A 17,390-nucleotide genomic window follows, 5' to 3' on the forward strand; every position below is an offset into this window, starting at 1 on the left:
CAACTGTCTGAAACCCGCGCTCCTACCGGAAGCGGAAGTGGTGCACTTCCCGACTGGCTCTGCCGCCCAGCTGAGTCAGCCGGCCTGCGCAGGGGCTGCAGGCTTCGCGGAAGGAACCGACGTAGTCCTGTAGGGTTCAGCCCTTGCGCCCGGAGGAGTTAATGCTACTCAGTCTCCAGGTTGTGGAGCCTAGAAGGACCCTGCGCGCAGCTCGGCCCGTGGGTGTCGCGGTCTCGCGGCCTGGCTCTGAGGCGGTGAGCGTCGGGGTGGTTCCTAAGTCCCCTCAGGGGGCCTGCGGCCGAGTTACCGGGAGTCCCGCCGGGTAAAGGTCGCCGCCCGCTAGTCTCGCAGGGTCCTCGGCCTTCCTGGCCCAGCTGGCCGCACCCGAGCTTTCGTCCCTAGCACATCACTGCCTCGAGAAGGAAGCCTTTTTGTTCCATTCAGGATCAGCGGACCTGAGGTTACCCCGTTTGGAGCTGTGCATCTCACAATTGTTTTTTCTTGTGAGGTATGTGGAATAGGTTACATTTATAGTTCTCCATGACAGAGAAATTGAGAGCTAAGAGGTGACTTGCGAGGGTCACATAACTTACCATTGGCCGCTCCTAGACTGTAATTTAGTTTCCCTGTTGTCCTTTTTCAGGACAGCGTGCTTCCTGCAGAATGGGAACCTTCTTTTATCTTGTATTTCCTTCAGTGTGTGGCCGAATTACCTGATTAAGATGTGCATTCCACAAATATTTACTAAGTCATATTCAAAGGAATCTGAGTATTTCGTTTTGGTTTTGTTCTAATTACTAGTGTTTTCATAGTACCAGTCTCTACCAGTCAAGGAATTATTTAAGTCTACCAGGTATAGTCAGTGTTACAAACTTCATAGAACAATGTATTTTAATCAAGGAATCTGGCAGAAGTACTCAGGCAATTTCATGAATATCAGTATCACAGGGTAGGAAAAGGGAGGACTTTAGCTGAACGCTGCAGAAATTCCAAGGAAATGGACGTTGAATTTTGGTTGGGGAAAATTATAAGGTACCGATTTTCAGCCAATGTGCTGCAAGAATTTTAAAAACATTCAATACCTGACTAGTCAGGGGCACTGACCTGTTTTTCCTTACATTGTCAAAAAAAAAAAAAAAAATGACAGCATCCAACACAATAGCTGTCCAATGTGAATGAATCATAATTCATTCTCCATGACAAATATTTTTGTCAGATTAGCAAAAAATATAATACATTTTTTGGTGTGCTGTAGGAATTTAGTGATTACTTATGTGTGCTGTGAGATTAAAAAGGTTGAAAATAAGGGGGGGTAACATAAAAGCATAGCCTTGAAAAGCCAGAGAAATTAGTGTGTGAAATTTTTAGTATTTTTACTAAATGTAACTGTGCTACATTTAGGGAAAGAAAGTTAGAAAATAAGTTCATGTAGATCTATGTACTTTGAATGGAAGTGAAGAGAAATGCGTTTAATAGAGCATATATCAGAGCACCATTTGAAGGTTTTTGAGGGAGCTTCTTTCTAGGGTGTTCATCTGGAGGTAAGTTTAAGGTGGAAATGAAAATGAGAGACCACTAACCAGGCCATTATGCTATTTTGCTTTTAAATAGAATGGTGTTACACTCCTCTGAGGCATAGATCTTGATCCTTTTTGAGTGAGAAAAAGATTAAAGGTGATAACTATAGGCATCTGCCTAAGTCACTTGCTTATGTTTCAAAGCATTTCCATTTCCTTAGTATCTACCAGGTTGAGACTTAGTTTCTTCAAAAGTCATTATTGTTTCCAGTCTCTCAGAACCAGTGGACAGTGATGCTTTTAGCATTGAGATTCTCATCAGCTGTCCCAAAGCTGAACACATGATTGGAACTTATTGAATTGAATAAATGAAGTTCTGCTAGCAGTGCCTTTTGATGTCATTGGCAGACCTGATTCATAGCATGGGTAGGGAGTTGGTTAAGGAAGTGGGAGAAGAGACCCTGTGAAAGAAAGAAGAGAAAACAAGGCACAAAATGGTGAATAGTGAATAAGGGCCACTGATGGTTTTCACTGGTTGAAGTTCGAGGCCATAGTTACTTCTTGCTGTGGAGCCCATAAAAGTTCCCTGAGTCTTTCCTTTGATCTCACCTTCTCCTACCTGATCATGGTTTGAGAACATGATGAATGCACAGGTGGGGAGCAATGAAAGCAAATACATGGAGTTTATTTTGAGACACCACCCAACTGCCATAGCAGGCTGAGTATTTTTGCTGGGTAATTGGCTGGACTTAATAGTGCTACTGTTGGCTGAAAAACTTTTTTTTTAGAATTGCCTTAGTTATAGCTTCCTCTTTTACAAGGTTGCTTGATCTTAGCCTGTAACTACCTCCACACCATATTAACTATGATATTCTTTCATGATCTTAGTGCTCCATAAACCAGTGGCACTTCTTGCAACCAATGTTAGAGGAAAACTAATGGTTAGGCTCTTCTGGACTCCTAGATAAGCGGCTTGTGAGAATTCTGTTAGTTGAGGAATGGCTGAAAGCCAGTCAGGCTCTTCCCTAAAGGAGTGGAAAAATAACTGAAATTCATTTTTATCATTTCCCTGACACTTTTTTTTTCATAGCACCTGGAATGGAAAAAAAAATGGTAGTTTTTGTTACTTCCCAGGAAGTTCTATATCTGGAATAAGAACCATGAAATTAATAGAGTAAGACATTTCTAAGGAATAAATGGAATTGAGCAGCACCAAGAGGACCTGAATGGACTACTTGAGTGAGCTGAGCTACAGAAGACTTTGCCAGCAGAAGGATTTATGGGAAACAATTGATCAGAAATACCAGTAGAGAAACTTTTTAAAATTTTCCAAGCAGTGGAAAAATTGAGTCTTGGTTCAAATTAAACAAAATCTACACTGAAGAGAAACCAAATAAAGTCTCAAATATAAAATGTGTATTATTTAAAACCCTAATGTAAATTTAGGAACACAAACAAACAAACGGATCTTTAAAAAATTTTTAACTTTTTAATTATGGTGAAATATTTATAAAACTATTACACTCACCTCTAAGAATTGCCATGATTCTGAAACTTGCTAATATCCCACATATGAAACAGTTTCGTTGAAAAATAATACTTGAGAATACACCAGATGTACACAAGGAAGATCTGAGAGTGGAAAGGTGCCAGTAACAAATTATTTGCCTTCTTACAGATGACTTTGTTAAAGATCAGTCTTTGAGAATGCTATATTGAATGTAATCAAAGTTGGATTTCATTCATATGGACAGCAGAAACTACTAACTTTCTTTTTCACTTAAAGATATTTATAACTGTTACTGAATTCTAGCTCTCTAGACATCCCAATGTCAGGGTAAGCTTGGAGTCTATCCAGGTGGATGGACTGCTGCCCAGTGAACACTACATACAGAGCAATATGAACACCATTTTTTTTTTCTGGCAGTGAGGTAAAATCAGGTACTTTTGGAAGAGAAGGAGCCTCACTGCATCTCTGCTACACAAGATTACTCTGTCCTTGCCTTTGAAGCTTCCACATTCCCATGTTCTCAAGCACCATTAAAAAAAAGTTTTATTTATTAATTGATTTTAAATAAAGAGGAAGGGAGAGAGAGAAACATCGATTTATTGTCCACTTACTTATGCACTTATTGGTTGATTCTCTTTTTTTAAATATATTTTTTGTTAATTTCAGAGAGGAAGGGAGAGGGAGAGAGAGAAACATCAATGATGAGAGAGAATTATTGATCGGCTGCCTCCTGCACGCCCCCTACTGGGGATGGAGCCGGCAACCCAGGCATGTGCCCTTGACCGGAATGGAACCCGGAACCCTTCAGTCTGCAGGCAGACACTCTATCCATTGAGCCAAACCAGCTAGGCCTATTGGTTGATTCTTGTATGTGCCCTGACGATATGGAATCCACAACCTTGGCATATTGGGACAATGCTCTAACCAGTTGAACTACCTGGCCAGCGCCTCAGCACCACTTTTTTGGTTGTTGCTAATCCTGATCTGATAATATTTTTTCCATTGATTTTTAGAGAGAGTGGAAGGATAGGAGGAAGGGGAAGAATGAGAGAGGGAGAAACATCCATATGTGAGAGACATATCGATTGGTTTCATGCACCCTGACCACTGGGGATTGAAGCTGCAACCCAGGTACATGCCCTTGGCCAGGAATCGAATCCATGACCCTTCAGTGTGCAAGCTGATGCTCTAACCACTGAGCACACTAGCAAGGATGAGCACCATTTTTTATTGAGGCTTATCTCACCTGGGTCTTTACTTGTGAGCACAATTTGCCTACTCTCTTCCTTGTGTCTTTTTCTGTGTTGACTTAGAGTATGCAGGTATTCCTGTTACTCCTGACTGGTTCTGCTTTATCTGTCGAGGGAGAAGAGGAGCAGGGAAGTTCTGAAAACTGATCATCCATGTCTTGAAGGAGTGAAAGCAAGAGAGGACTTTATAAGTGGCAGCTTTATGAGTTCATAATACCTTTACTTCTAGACTAACACTTTAATAATAAGCCCTTATCCCTTTAGCTCATTATCCTTCAATTCAAATGCCTGTGCCTTCTAGGGCATTAAGCTAGTTTTGGGTTTTTTGTTTTGTTTGAATGTTTTTTTCCAATTCAGTAAGGTTTTTCCCTTTTCTCCTGTTGGTTATTTAAAACCAAACTCAGTATGAAAAAGAGGGAAATATACAGCATTGAATTTGGAGGATAAAATGAAGATTCTAAGTAGGATTGAAGCTGGATGATCTCTTAAAAGTGTAAAGGATGAATTTGGAATCAGTAAATCAACATTTTATGACATTAAAAAGAATAAGAAATTTATTTTGGACTTTGTACTGAAGCAGGACATGCCATTAGTTAGGGCTGAGAAGAGAAAGAAGACAACAGGAACCAAATATGGTGATGTGGACAATGCTGTCTACATACGGTATCAATAGAAACACTCAGCTAGTGTCGCTGTTAGAGGTGTGGAGCTTCAGACTGCTGCAGAGATTCGCACAGTGTTTTGGGCAAACAGACTTCAAAGCTAGTACTGGTTGGCTTTTTATTATTTATTTTTTGTTGAAAGTATTACATATGTCCCCCTTTCCTGCCCCCCTGTCCCTCTCCCCAGTGACCCCCTCCAGCCCGCCCCCTACCCGCCCACTCCCCCACCCCCATTGGGAACCGAAAAATATGAGTGGAGCAAGTCCTAAGTTCAGTTTCAGAAACTGTTGAGCCATTTCAACAAAAATTGTCCATACTTATCAAAGAGGAGAAACTGTATCTAGCTCAACTATACAGTGGGGGTGAGACTGATCTCTTTTGGAAATCAGTGCCAAAGAATGCTGGGGTCCAGCCCCAGCGGGTCCAGGGGTCCCCAAAGGTGTGGACGGAGTCGGCAAAGAAGGAATGACACGGAGACAGCCTTCAGTTGATCAGCAGCCTAGTCAGGACCTCTAGCCAGGATCTCCAGCCAAAGTTCTGGTCGGGATCTGATCAGGATCTGATGTTTATTGTCTTGTTACATCTGTATTTATACCAGTCGATTTTAATCCTGTCAGTTTCTATTGCAAAGGGTAGGGCGTCTCTTATCTCCATTCCCGGGAGTAAAGATTATGTAGCTTAAGCGAGATTGTTCGTAGTTAAAGTGATTAACTCCCCGCCTGGCACTTAGTTAAGGGGTTGTATCCCCTCCCTAACCTCAGGGAAAAATCCCCACCTGGGGAAACAACCTTTCTCGGAGAGGTGACCTTGGTTAAAACACATGGCGTTAAGGAGAGCAAACATATTAAGAACAATATGCTATATATGCCAGGTCCCTTGAAACATATGCTGTGCAGATGTTTCTTTCCTGCAGCGACTGTGTCAAGCAGCAAGAATGGACCGGCTTCCAGCAAAAGAACACTCAAAGTAGAAAAGATGTCTGCCTGCCTGGAAGGAAAATACACAGAGAACGGTTATCTGCTCTCTTATGTGCAAATGCAGATGGCACTCATAAGTTAAAGTCTCATTATTGGAAAATCAAAGCTGCCCAAAAATGTGAAAGAGGACACAAGTACATTACCTGTTATATATAAACCTAGTAAAAATGTTTGGTTCACCAGAGAATTATTTTCAGAATGGTTCTTTCAAAATTTTGTTCCTGAGGTCAAGCATTTTCAACTTAACTTTCTAAGATTCCATGAAGAGGATGTTAGAGCTTGTTACTTCTGGACAATTCCCCAGTTCACCTTTCTGCTGAATCACTAACTAGTGAGGATGGTCGAATAAAATGCATGTTCTTTCCCCACAACACTTCAACCTTGATTCAACCAATGAACCAAGGTATGATCTTAAGCTGCAAACAACCTTATAGGTGGAAGCAACTTGAAGAGAGTCTTGTAATTTTTTTAAGAAAGTGATGATGAGCCCTAACCAGTTTGGCTTAGTGGATAGAGCATCGGCCCTCGGACTGAAGGGTCCCAGGTTCGATTCCAGTCACGGGCATGTACCTTGGTTGTGGGCACATCCCCAGTGGGGGGTGTGGAGGAGGCAGCTGATCAATGTTTCGCTCTCATCGATGTTTCTAACTCTCTATCCCTCTCCCTTCCTCTCTGTAAAAAAATCAACAAAAATATATATTTTTTTAAAAATAGAAATAAAGTTTTAATCAGAAGTGCCTGCAAGCTAGATTGAAGGCTAAAAGAAAATGTTTCTAATAAATGTACTTTTAAAAAAAAATTTAATCCTCACCCAAGGATATTTTTTCCATTTTTATAGATTTTTATAGAGTGGAGAGGGAAAGATAGAAATATTGGTCAGAGAAACACATCCATTGGTTGCCTCCTGCACGAGCCCTGCCCAGGGAGGAGCCTGCAACCAAGGTTATGTGCCCTTGACCAGAATCAAACCCGGCTGGTGCTCTATCCACTGAGCTAAACTGGCTAGGGCTAATAAATGTACATTTGGTTTAACTCATCTTGCTATTCTTGAGCTCCTAACACTTAACTTAGTTAGGAAGTCTCCTAATGCTAATAAATTTGCTAGTTGGTTTCCTATAACATACATCAAGACTTTTTACATGCTTTGTTTCAAATGCTTGTGAAACATTTACAAAAATTACAAGTCTTAAAGCAGTGGTGATTTTGCCTATTTCAAATATGTATTAGTTGATAATTCTGATTATCAGTAGCAAATAGCAATAGTAATGATTCAATAGCCATTTCAGAGTATGATGTTGACACCAGTAAATTCTTTCATTCTTACAATAAAAACTTTTTTTTTTTTAATATTTTTTATTCATTTTTTCAGAGAGGAAGGGAGAGGGATAGAGAGTTAGAAACATCAATTAGCTGCCTCCTGCACACCTCCTACTGGGGATGTGCCCGCAACCAAGGTACATGCCCTTGACCGGAATCGAACCTGGGACCTTTCAGTCCGCAGGCCGACGCTCTATCCACTGAGCCAAAGCAGTTAGGGCACAATAAAAACTCTTAAAATTTCTGATGAGTTTTCTTGGGAAGAAACCCCCAAACAAAATTTAATGCTTGTTTAACGTCTAGTCCAGCCGTGGGCAAACTACGGCCCGCGGGCCGTCCGGCCCGTTTGAAATGAATAAAACTAAAAAAAGACCGTACCCTTTTATATAATGATGTTTACTTTGAATTTATATTAGTTCACACAAACACTCCATCCATGCTTTTGTTCCGGCCCTCCGGTCCAGTTTAAGAACCCATTGTGGCCCTCAAGTCGAAAAGTTTGCCCACCCTTGGTCTAGTCTCTGGTGCTACAGTCTTTGTCCTCACTGCTGTCTGCCTGCTTTTAGTCTGCCTCTGCCAGGCATTTTCACATTGTTTAAATGTATTACTGATTCTCCACTTAGGAGCCTTTCTGCTGGTCTCCTGTGCTACATTTACTACATGGATGTGTAGCTACTGCTCAGGGTCAGGCCACATCTCCTTTGTACCCATTTGAACTTAGGGGGCAGGGATGTTTATTGCATCGTTCTCCTTTGGCATAAAAGCCAGTTGGAATCTGTTCTAGTTAGAGTCTGCAGTAAGGAAGGACCTCTAAGGGAAGACCTCATCAAGCCTGCCTGCAGTTATCAGACTGCTCCCTGAAGTTCTTCCAATGTGGTCTTACATTGATCTCAGCACCAGGGGGCTTAGAAGACAGTCCTGCAAATATCTGACCACAGATGGCACAAACAGGTGCATACTTTCTATGTGCTAGGCACTGTGCTAAATGTTTTTTTACATGCAATAATTTGTGATATTATCTCATGAAAGAAGGCCAAGAACCACTATGCATCTGAAATTTGCTAGAAAGGGAGCTACACTGGGACTGAGTAAAGGCTCCTATTGGAAAGCCTTTCAGTGCCAAAAGCAAATACCTGGGAGTCCTTGTTGCTATAAGCCTCAAGCTGCAATGCTCCAAGTAGGAGCAACACCAGTTGGACACATCATAAGATCAGGAGGAGCGAGAGTGAAGGGGGAGGGGCACTTTCTATTCTTATAAGATTTACAATGCATACAGGTTGTGATCTTAACCAGAGAATGCTTATTAACATCAACTTGATACCACCCACCAATTTCATGGCATCAGCAACCACATCGTCCCTGTCCCACTCTTACCACTGTGGATCCTACACAAATCTCTCAAATCCTTAACGCCCCCCCCACACACACACACCACCACTGCCCTCTTGTGGATAAGAGAAAGGCAGAGAAATAAATAAGATTATTTTTTTTTAATATATCCCATCGAAGGGAGAGGGAGAGTTAGAAACATCTATGAGAAAGATCGATCAGCTGCCTCCTGCACGCCCCCTACTGGAGATGCTCCCGCAACCAAGGTACATGCCCCTGACTGGAATTGAACCTGGGACCCTTCAGTCTGCAGGCCGAGGCTCTATCTACTGAGCCAAACCGGTTAGGGCAAAACAAAGATTTTTAAAAATTGGCTCAGAAAACCAAGGAAGAACTCAATTCTAAACTGAGGCAGGGCTGAGGCCAGACTAATAAAAATGGGCGGGGCACAAAGGGTTCTTTTTCTCACTTAAAATTGCTAATTTGATAGCTGGTTTCCAATGGAATGTTTTGTTTCCCGAACAGCAGCTAGTTAGATATTTTCCTGAGATGTTTTCAAGGCATCAGGATGTCCTCCTAGAATACCTCCTTGTTTTCTATCTCTTTCCCACAGGCATACACTCCTAAAACTCCTACTCCTGATTACCCATTCTAAAATATAATGCTTTCTCCTAATAATTTTGCCCTTTTCCACTAATGGGCAATAATTCAGTTATAGCAGGACCACCTTTTCCTGGGAATCATTTGTAAGACCAAAATATCCTGTCTCTGAAGAGCCCGATCTTCCTTCAGCTACTTCTCAAGAAATAAAACATTATAAACAAAAAAATCAGATACTTTCACTGCTGTACACTACAGAAGGAAAGAAAACCTCAGAGACCATTATGACATCATCACCCCAAACCCACTGGGTTTGACCCTTTGTTACCATGCCACACCCTACCTCAACCTGTCTGCTGCCACCTTTGTGGGACAACTTCTTGACCAACACAGCAAGACCACAAAGAAAAAGCAGGTCCTCCAAACAGATCAACACTGGAGGCCAGGACACTTTCAATGAAGAGTCACACACTTTCATGTTTCTTGAAGGTATTTATTACCATCCAAACATATTTCCAACAGGGAAAGGCATGATCCCTAATTTCCCTAAAATCTGTGTTTTCAAAGTCGTCTAGGGAACCCTTCTTACATAACCCTCTGAAGACTCCAGAGTTCTGTTTATCCTTCTCTGACAGAGGTGGGGGAAGTCTTGATCTCTGTACAGGTTAGAGTAATTCAGATTCCAGTTCCCTCTGCCAATTCCTAGGCTGACCTGCGAATTCCTTCTTACTATTTCCCTTAGGTCTCTGGGTCCTTTTTGTCTGAGGTGACAATGACATTCATGGCCTGCCAATGGCCCTCCTGTGAGGCCCATTGAGGTGCACAGCCACCAGTCTTTCTTTGCCCTCAAGCTGGTTTCCCAGGAGATTTAGCCTCTTTTCTTTGGTCTTAAGGGCCTGAGAAGTTCAAATACTTCTGCTGAATGTCCCAAGTGAGGAAGCAGTAACAAAAAGTCATATAGATTCCCAAAGTTGCTGGGAAAGACAAGACTAATTAAGGCATCCAAATCACAATGTGGCCAAATATACTAAGGGGGTAGGCACCATGAGACAAGGTGGACTTCATAGAGAATTCTGCCCTGAGCAGGTCACCTCAAAGACTTTTCATCCTCACTAGTTCAGACAGAATTCCATTTTAGTTTGATGCTAGTCCTTTGCTGCCTCTGCTTCTCCCTTGCAATGACTCCCCACACCCCACACACACACATACCCATCCTTGTTACTCTTTACAGTAATTACCTCAAAAACAGATGATTTCACCCAGCCCCTATGGCTCAGTGGTTGAGTGTTGACCTATGGACCAGAGGTTACAGTCCTGGTCAGTGCACATGCCGTGTTGTGGGCTCCGTCCCTAGTGGGGGAAAGGGGGGTAGAGGGGGGGGGGACGTGCAGGAGGCAGCCCATCAATGATTCTAATCATTGATGTTTCTCTCTCTCTCTCCTCTCCCTTCCTCTCTGAAATCAATAAAATAAATTTAAAAATAAAACAACACAGATGATTTCGGTCAGCAGGGCAAGAAATACCAGCTCTCAACAGCAGACCCCTCTGAATATGCCACATTATCTGTGGTGAAATGAAACTCCATTGTTTCTATCTGGTGTGAGTTTTCTGATGACTCATAAGGCGTGAACTCCGAGAAAAGCTTTCTCCACATTCAGAACATTTATAGGGTCTCTCTCCTGTATGGGTTCTCAGATGACGAATCCGATTGGAGCTGTGAGAAAAACTGTCTCCACACTCATGACAGGTATAGGGTTTCTCTCCTGTGTGAATTCTCTGGTGCCTGATTAAGTTGGATCTATGAGAAAAGTTTTCCCCACAAAGGGTACATTTATATGGTTTCTCTCCTGTGTGCGTTCTCTGATGTCTGGTGAGGTGCATGCCCTGCCGGAAGCTTTTCCCACAGGTCAAACATTCAAAGAGTTTCTTCTCTGTTTTGTGGGTTCCATGATTTGTAAGAAAGGAGCTGCTATCACTCATTGCTTCCCCACACTCGGAGAAGGGGAAAAGCCTCTCTTTCTCATGAGTTCTTTCATGTATGACAAGGTGGGAACTTCGAGAGAAACTTTTTCCACACTCAGCACACTTATAGGGTCTCTCTCCTGTGTGAATTCTCTGGTGCCTAAGGAGATTGGAACTGTGAGCAAAAATCTCACCACACTCAGGGCACTTGTAGGGCTTTTCACCGGTGTGTGTTCTCTGGTGTCTGTGGAGATTGGAGTTGCAAGAGAAGCTCTTTCCACATACATTACACTGATAGGGCTTCTCGCCTGTGTGGGTGCGTTGATGGCGAGTCAGGTGGGTATTCTGACTGAAGCTTTTTCCACATTCAAGGCACTTATGGGCCTCCTCTCCAAAATGTGCTCTGTGTAGTGATAAAAAATGTGGGCTCCCACCAAAGATTTCACCACACTCTACACCCATACACAGTCTTTCTGCTGCATGTATTCTCTGGTGCCTAATTAGATTTGAGTTACTAGAGAAATTTTTGCCACACAAGGGACATAAATGGAGCTTCTTTGGCTGCAGTTCCTTTGGCCGGCCTGCTTCTCTGCAACTTGTGGCTCCCACTATGGACTGCTCCATCTGATCCTCTGGGGGAAGCTCCCAATGCCCTTCTGCCCTGTCCCCAGGCCGTCCCTGCTCAGGACTCCAGGGCACCTCCCCTCTGGCCTGGCCAGTCAGAAGCACCTGCAGATGGATGTTCTCAGGAGAAATAGACTGAGCACTTTCTTCCCGGCTCTCAAATTTCTCTTCTAGTAAAGTGAGAGAAACCAAACCCTACATTATTTTTTACCCTAAAGAAAATCCCATATGCCCACTACTGCCAGTAGGTCAGAAGTCCAGAAAGACTGGCTGTATCTGTTTTCTATCTTCCCCATACAGGGAAAACACTCTAGAGAGGTATCCGGATAAAAGGTGGGGCCATTGGTCAGGAACCAGAGCTCAGACCAGTCTTATTCCCTTGTAGGGGCCCCTATATCCTTCTTCAACTGAGCCTCTAGCTCTGCCCTTCAGAAATGGGTGGGATGGAGCAGGGCTGAGACTAGGATGGGCAAATGAACCCAGGAGTGAATACTCCCTTACGTTTTGAACTCTGGGTGCCTTGCCTGCCTCACTGGGATGAAAGTGGGCAGTGGGGACACAGGACCTTCCTGGCAGCAGTGATGGACTAGCCCCACACCCAAACCTTCAAAGGCCTCACTCCCAACAAGGGGAAACTAGATGGGCAGACTCCTCAAATTCCTTACCTGGAGCTGGGTTTCTGGGGCTCAGTCCCTCCTTGCATGTCTGGGCACTGGGCTCCCATGGTTTTCTTCCTTGTTCCACCTGGATGCTCAGGGCCTCCTGATTGGGAACCTGAGATTCTGTTCACAATGAAAGATATCGATTTTTGTGTCACCACATTCCCCCACCAAGCAGAGGAAGCACAGACAGTCATGTTCCCTGTCCTCTGTGAGTAGATACAGAGGGTAAAATAAGTCTGAAATATACATTAACCTGCTAAACTGTTCCCAGTGGTTACCTCTAAAGAAAGAAATTGGGGGAAGACTATAGCTTTTTTCTTTTTACACTTTTGTAGTACTTGGGATTTTTCTGCAATGAGAATGTACCACTTTTGTAATTAAAACAACCAAACCAAAATGGTCAGAGTGGTCAGTTCCTCAAGTAATCAGTTTAATATTGTAAAAGAGCCTTGACTCTTACGTATAGAGAATAGAATTTAGTCTGACTGGGCAACTCCAGAAGAGGAAACTATAATATGATGGACAATCAGAAAAGGATCTGGAGGCTCTAAAACGACCCTGAGGTCAAAATCAAAATGTGCCATTCCTATGCTATGCTAAAAACAAAAACCTCACTCTAACTCCAGCAAACTTGGACTTTAAACAGTTTAGTTCTAAGAACTTGTGATCTGAACATCTCTTCCTATTTAGCACTCACTGAAAGAGCTGTGCTCAACTTAGGCACCAAACCACAGCAGAGTAATAGGGAAGCTAGAGAAGGTCCTAATGAAGGGAAACAAACCCAGCAGTGACCCCTTTGCAGAATTAGTGCAAGTCAACTGACAGTTGTGCTTCTCTTTATAAAAACGTAACTTATGAAAACAAAGTCCAGTGTGACTCTTCTATGGTGTGTGTCAATGTAGCCATAATTGTAACAGACACATTGCTGTCTTAGGTTGTTTTTAAAGACTTCCCTCAACTTTTATTATGAGAATTTTCATACATACTTAAAAGTTGAAGGAATTAAACAATACCTGTACACTCTTCACCTAAATCCAGAGTTTTTGTGCACTCTCCACCTAAAAAACTGTTGGGTTTTTTTGGTCATATTTCATAGGCATCATTTAAAATCTTTGCAAAATAGGTCAACACACAGGTGCACCTTAATTTACACTTGATTCATTTAGCTCCAGTTTTGAATATATATCATTTCCAAATTTCCATAAGGTCCTCCCTACTTCCTGAATTTTTAAGGGCTGGGAGAGCTGCTAAGCTGGAATGCTGGTGCCACTGCCCCTGAAATTTGTGTCTTTGGGGAAGGGCCTAGAAATACTAATGAAGTTTAGAAAACACAAGTGAGATCAGAAGAGTAAGCATTTCAAAATTGCAAGTCATCAAGAACTTTATAGTTCCACAGCATCCTAGGACATTGAGAATGTGTCATGCTTGGAAGGGGGTCAGTCACTGGATTTGATTTTGTTCTCTTTGTTCTGCCTTGGGAAGACCATTATAGCTCTGACTCCTTGCCTTCAGCTCTGGCAGCTGGGGCCTTTTAAGTGTGCCAAATGTGCCACGTCCGTTCAACCAATCAAAGCGTAATATGCTAATGATATGCTAAGGCCACTCAACTGCTTGCTATGATGTACTGACCACTAGGGGGCAGATGCTCCAACTGGTAGGCTAGCTCGCTGCTGGGGTCCAGCCGATCCAATTGGGACAGAGCGAGACTGGACGGACTCGCCCTGGAGCCCTCCCACGGCCCCTCCCCTGCTGGTCAACCTCCCGTGTCCCTTCCCCAATCGTGCATTGGTGGGGTCCCTCAGCCTGGCCTGCGCCCTCTCGCAATCCAGGACCCCTCAGGGGATGTCGGAGAGCCAGTCTTGGCCTGATCCCGAAGGCCAGGCCGAGGGAACCCACTGGTGCATGAATTCGTGCACCGAGCCTCTAGTTTTAGAATAAGGGAGGCCTTTTGAAAAAATTAGGAACTTATGTCTGGGGGGTGAGTGGCTAAGACATAGGAACCTGGTCAGAAATGACTCAGTCTTCATCCCTAGAAAAGAAGTCCTTACCCAGTGAGTCCACATTCTCATAACTCTCCTGCACCGTGTCCCTGGAGAGGGCCCTCTTACTAGGATCCTGATGCCCCCACTCCTCCTGGGAGATGTACATAGCCACGTCCTCTAAGCTCTCAGGCAACTGAAACAGCACAAGATCTCCTTTAGCCCCTGAGGCACCAAGAACAATTCAAGCAAAGTCAAGGGTTAAAGGGGCAAAACCCAGGAGTGCCCAGAACACATTTCATGGGGAGTGAGGTGAGGCCTAGGAGTGAGGTGAGATGGAGGCATATAAAGAAAGCCGGGGAGACACATTGGTGAGGAAGAAAGGATCCTCTCCAAGTGACCAAAGGACCCCACCACCACAAGAGCAACACAGTGTGTATGGGGATGTATGTGTGTGTGCTGAGGGAAGACATTGGGAACTTCCACATCACCTGGGGCCCAGTCATCTTGTCTTCCATATTTCCTTCGGGAGGAAAGAGAGAAAGCCAGGGAGCAGATAATGCTGAAGGTGACAGAAATCATGATGAGAATGGCATTCCTAATTCTTGGCAACCCAAGGATTATAACACAGTATCCATTCCCCATCACCCAGTCTGCTCTGAGGACTGAACACTGAACAAAAGAAGGCAAGACAAGCACAATTAAGCTACATCCAAAATGGCATCCTAAATGCAGGGGTGGGAATAAGGAATATCACTAGTCTGTCTGCAGCATTCAAGCCCTCAATCATTCATCTAGCTCTAAATGTCTCTGTTCTGCATACAAAAGAGCAAAGAAATCTCCCTCCTCCTCCCACTTCCAGAAGAACCCAACCACCACTTCTAGATCTTTCACTCCATTCAGGGAACCCTGAGCCAGAAATTCCCTCTCCCTGGCACAGGTGCTTCATCCTGCTGTCAAAGGCAAACCCGAAGCCCCTCCTCCCTCCCACCTACCCAGATAACTGTTCCTCACCCCTCTCCTTTACAGCCTGGGGGTCCCTTTTAGGGCTGGGGCCTAGCAGCTCCTGCAGCCTGGGACCAGGGCTTCGCTCAGTCTCCATTGGCTCCAGCTTGAAGCTCGGTGACTTTCGTGCTGTTTCCAGAGACAAAGGCTCCTCCAAAAGCACTTCTGTTCCCCGCCCATGGTTTGTGACCTGGGAACCAACCCACATTACTCATCATCACAACAGGGCCCCACAGGAAGGGAAATTAGTACAGAATTCTGAGGGCAAACCTTCAACAGTGAACCATTGGTACATACCTTTGGACCCAGCTAGAGAGAAGGATGGTTTCCACTACAGGGTTTTCTGATCCCAAGTGCATGAGAGAAAATGGGGATGGAGGGTTGGGGTGGGGAGAAGAGTCCACTCCCTGAGCACACCTGCCCACATAGCTCCTCTGGACACACCTTACTCCCTCTAGATTCCCCCTACCTTTTCTAGATGCTCCCTTTCCTCACTACTGGCTAAGTTAAACTTGGGTGGCTCTGGGGGCACACGTGCCCTCAGAGTCTCAGTGACAAACTGGTTTTCTAAGTCCACAATTAACTCCCACCCAGCTCTGTATAGGAGACCAGACTGCTGACCCTAATATAACAAGAGCTAACAGCTATTAAGCACTAACTACAAACCAGTAGTGTGATCAAAACTACATGGCCCTGACCAGATGCCTCAGTTGGTTGGAGCAGCGGTCGCCAACCGGTGGTCCTCGGACCACTGGCGGTCTGTGAGATCCGAAAGGTTGACGACCGTTGGGTTGGAGTGTCATCCCGATATGCCAAGGTTTCTGGTTCCATCCCCAGTCAGGGGACATACAAGAATCAACCAATGAAGGCATAAATAAGTGGAACAACAAATCGATGTCTCTCTCTCCTTTCCTTTCTCTCTCTCCAAAATCAATTTTTTAAAAAACGTATGTCTGAATGTAACAACTTGCTTGAGTGCTTTTCACCAAGCAAAATAAAAAATACTGGTAAAAGTGTGATTCAAAAAGTAGTGTGACTGTTTAAAGCAGCGATTTTCAACGTGTGCTGCAAGAATTTGGAGGGGAGGGGACACACTACATACTGCTCTCCCTCTAACCCTAAAAGCAACACCAGGAAGGTATTCTACCATTCACACTTGACCAGTGGCGTATCTGAGACTAATAAAGGCTAACTTGCCCAAAGTCACAACACTAGTAGGAAACAAGAGTGACGATTTAAACCCTGCAAACTAAGTTTGGGGGGCTCCCACTAATGCAGAGACACTGCCTCCATATGGAAACAGGACACTTTACTACTCACTCTGTTCATTGGGTAAAATCTGGAAGATGACTATTCCTGACTGAACTACAACAAGGCTTCTGGCCCATTTAAGGTCTATTCAGGGAAACCAAGTAAATAGGGAAGTGGGCCGGCACGCTGTCCCAGTCCTAGGGTCAAACAAACCGCGGATACAACAGCTCTTTTTCTCACCTGCTGCCTCAGTTTCCCAAGCTCTCTCTGCATATCTTCTACAAGGGTCACTGCTTCCTCGCCGCTCTCCGGGTGCAGCTCCTGCACCCTGCTCTGGATCTCCTGGGGCAGGATGATTAGAAACTGCTCCAGCACCAGCAGCTCCAGGATCTGCTCCTTGGTGCGCATCTCAGGCCGCAGCCATCCATGGCAAAGTTCCTGGAGCCGGCTGAGGGCTTCCCGGGGCCCAGCGGCCTCTTGGAAGCGGAACCGTCTGAAGAGCAGGTGGGAGGCCTCCGGGCTGGGCCCCGGGTCCGGCGGGAGCAGCTCCTGGCTCCAGGCGCAGTCCTCCTCCAGTTTCACTATCAGGAGCCCTTCCCGATCCTGGGAGCCCGGGCCCGACGCCATCGTCAGGCCCCCGGAGTGCCCTACCCGGGAAACCAGCGGTGCCCGCCTGGAAAGGAGCCCCCAGCCTCGCACAGGGATGGCCGGCGTCAGCAGAAGCCCGAGGACCCTGGGCTTCAGG

General features: G+C 44.6%; 2 protein-coding genes across 6 annotated transcripts in view; one reads left to right on the forward strand and one right to left on the reverse strand.

Annotated features, from left to right (window-relative positions):
• The first annotated feature begins 439 nt into the window (after positions 1–439).
• Positions 440–17,390, forward strand: part of MEFV (Mediterranean fever) — a 47,319-nt gene continuing 30,368 nt past the window's right edge. Inside the window, exon 1 of the mRNA XM_014545143.1 lies at positions 440–508. The gene's annotated coding sequence lies outside the window, so the exon portion shown is untranslated. The remainder of the gene's footprint in view (positions 509–17,390) is intronic.
• Positions 1,349–17,384, reverse strand: ZNF263 (zinc finger protein 263). 5 transcript variants are annotated; one of them, XM_014545146.1, is made up of 6 exons: positions 16,886–17,384; positions 15,404–15,584; positions 14,881–14,951; positions 14,459–14,585; positions 12,414–12,530; positions 1,349–1,978 (listed from the first exon to the last, which is right to left on the reverse strand). In XM_014545146.1, exons 1-6 carry the CDS (start codon positions 17,270–17,272, stop codon positions 1,956–1,958), a joined length of 906 nt encoding a protein of 301 aa, XP_014400632.1. In that variant the 5' UTR covers positions 17,273–17,384; the 3' UTR covers positions 1,349–1,955. The 5 variants fall into 5 exon arrangements, with proteins under 5 accessions (XP_014400632.1, XP_014400631.1, XP_005873050.1 ...); XM_014545145.1 differs by lacking the exon at positions 1,349–1,978 and adding an exon at positions 10,351–10,454; XM_005872988.2 differs by lacking the exon at positions 1,349–1,978 and adding an exon at positions 10,575–11,918.

The sequence above is a fragment of the Myotis brandtii genome, unplaced genomic scaffold (assembly GCF_000412655.1).
Source record: "Myotis brandtii unplaced genomic scaffold, ASM41265v1 scaffold397, whole genome shotgun sequence".
NCBI lineage: Eukaryota > Metazoa > Chordata > Mammalia > Chiroptera > Vespertilionidae > Myotis > Myotis brandtii.

What these genes read in the sequence shown, in the direction of transcription:
- ZNF263 (XM_005872988.2), bottom strand. Translation starts at nt 17,272, where the DNA reads ATGGCGTCGGGCCCGGGCTCCCAGGATCGGGAAGGGCTCCTGATAGTG. An exon ending in CCAGGCTGTAAAGGAGAGGG is followed by an intron (nt 14,952 to 15,403) that starts GTGAGGAACAGT and finishes TGTCACCTTCAG; the next exon opens with CATTATCTGCTCCCTGGCTT. An exon ending in TGAGAATGTGGACTCACTGG is followed by an intron (nt 12,531 to 14,458) that starts GTAAGGACTTCT and finishes CATTGTGAACAG; the next exon opens with AATCTCAGGTTCCCAATCAG.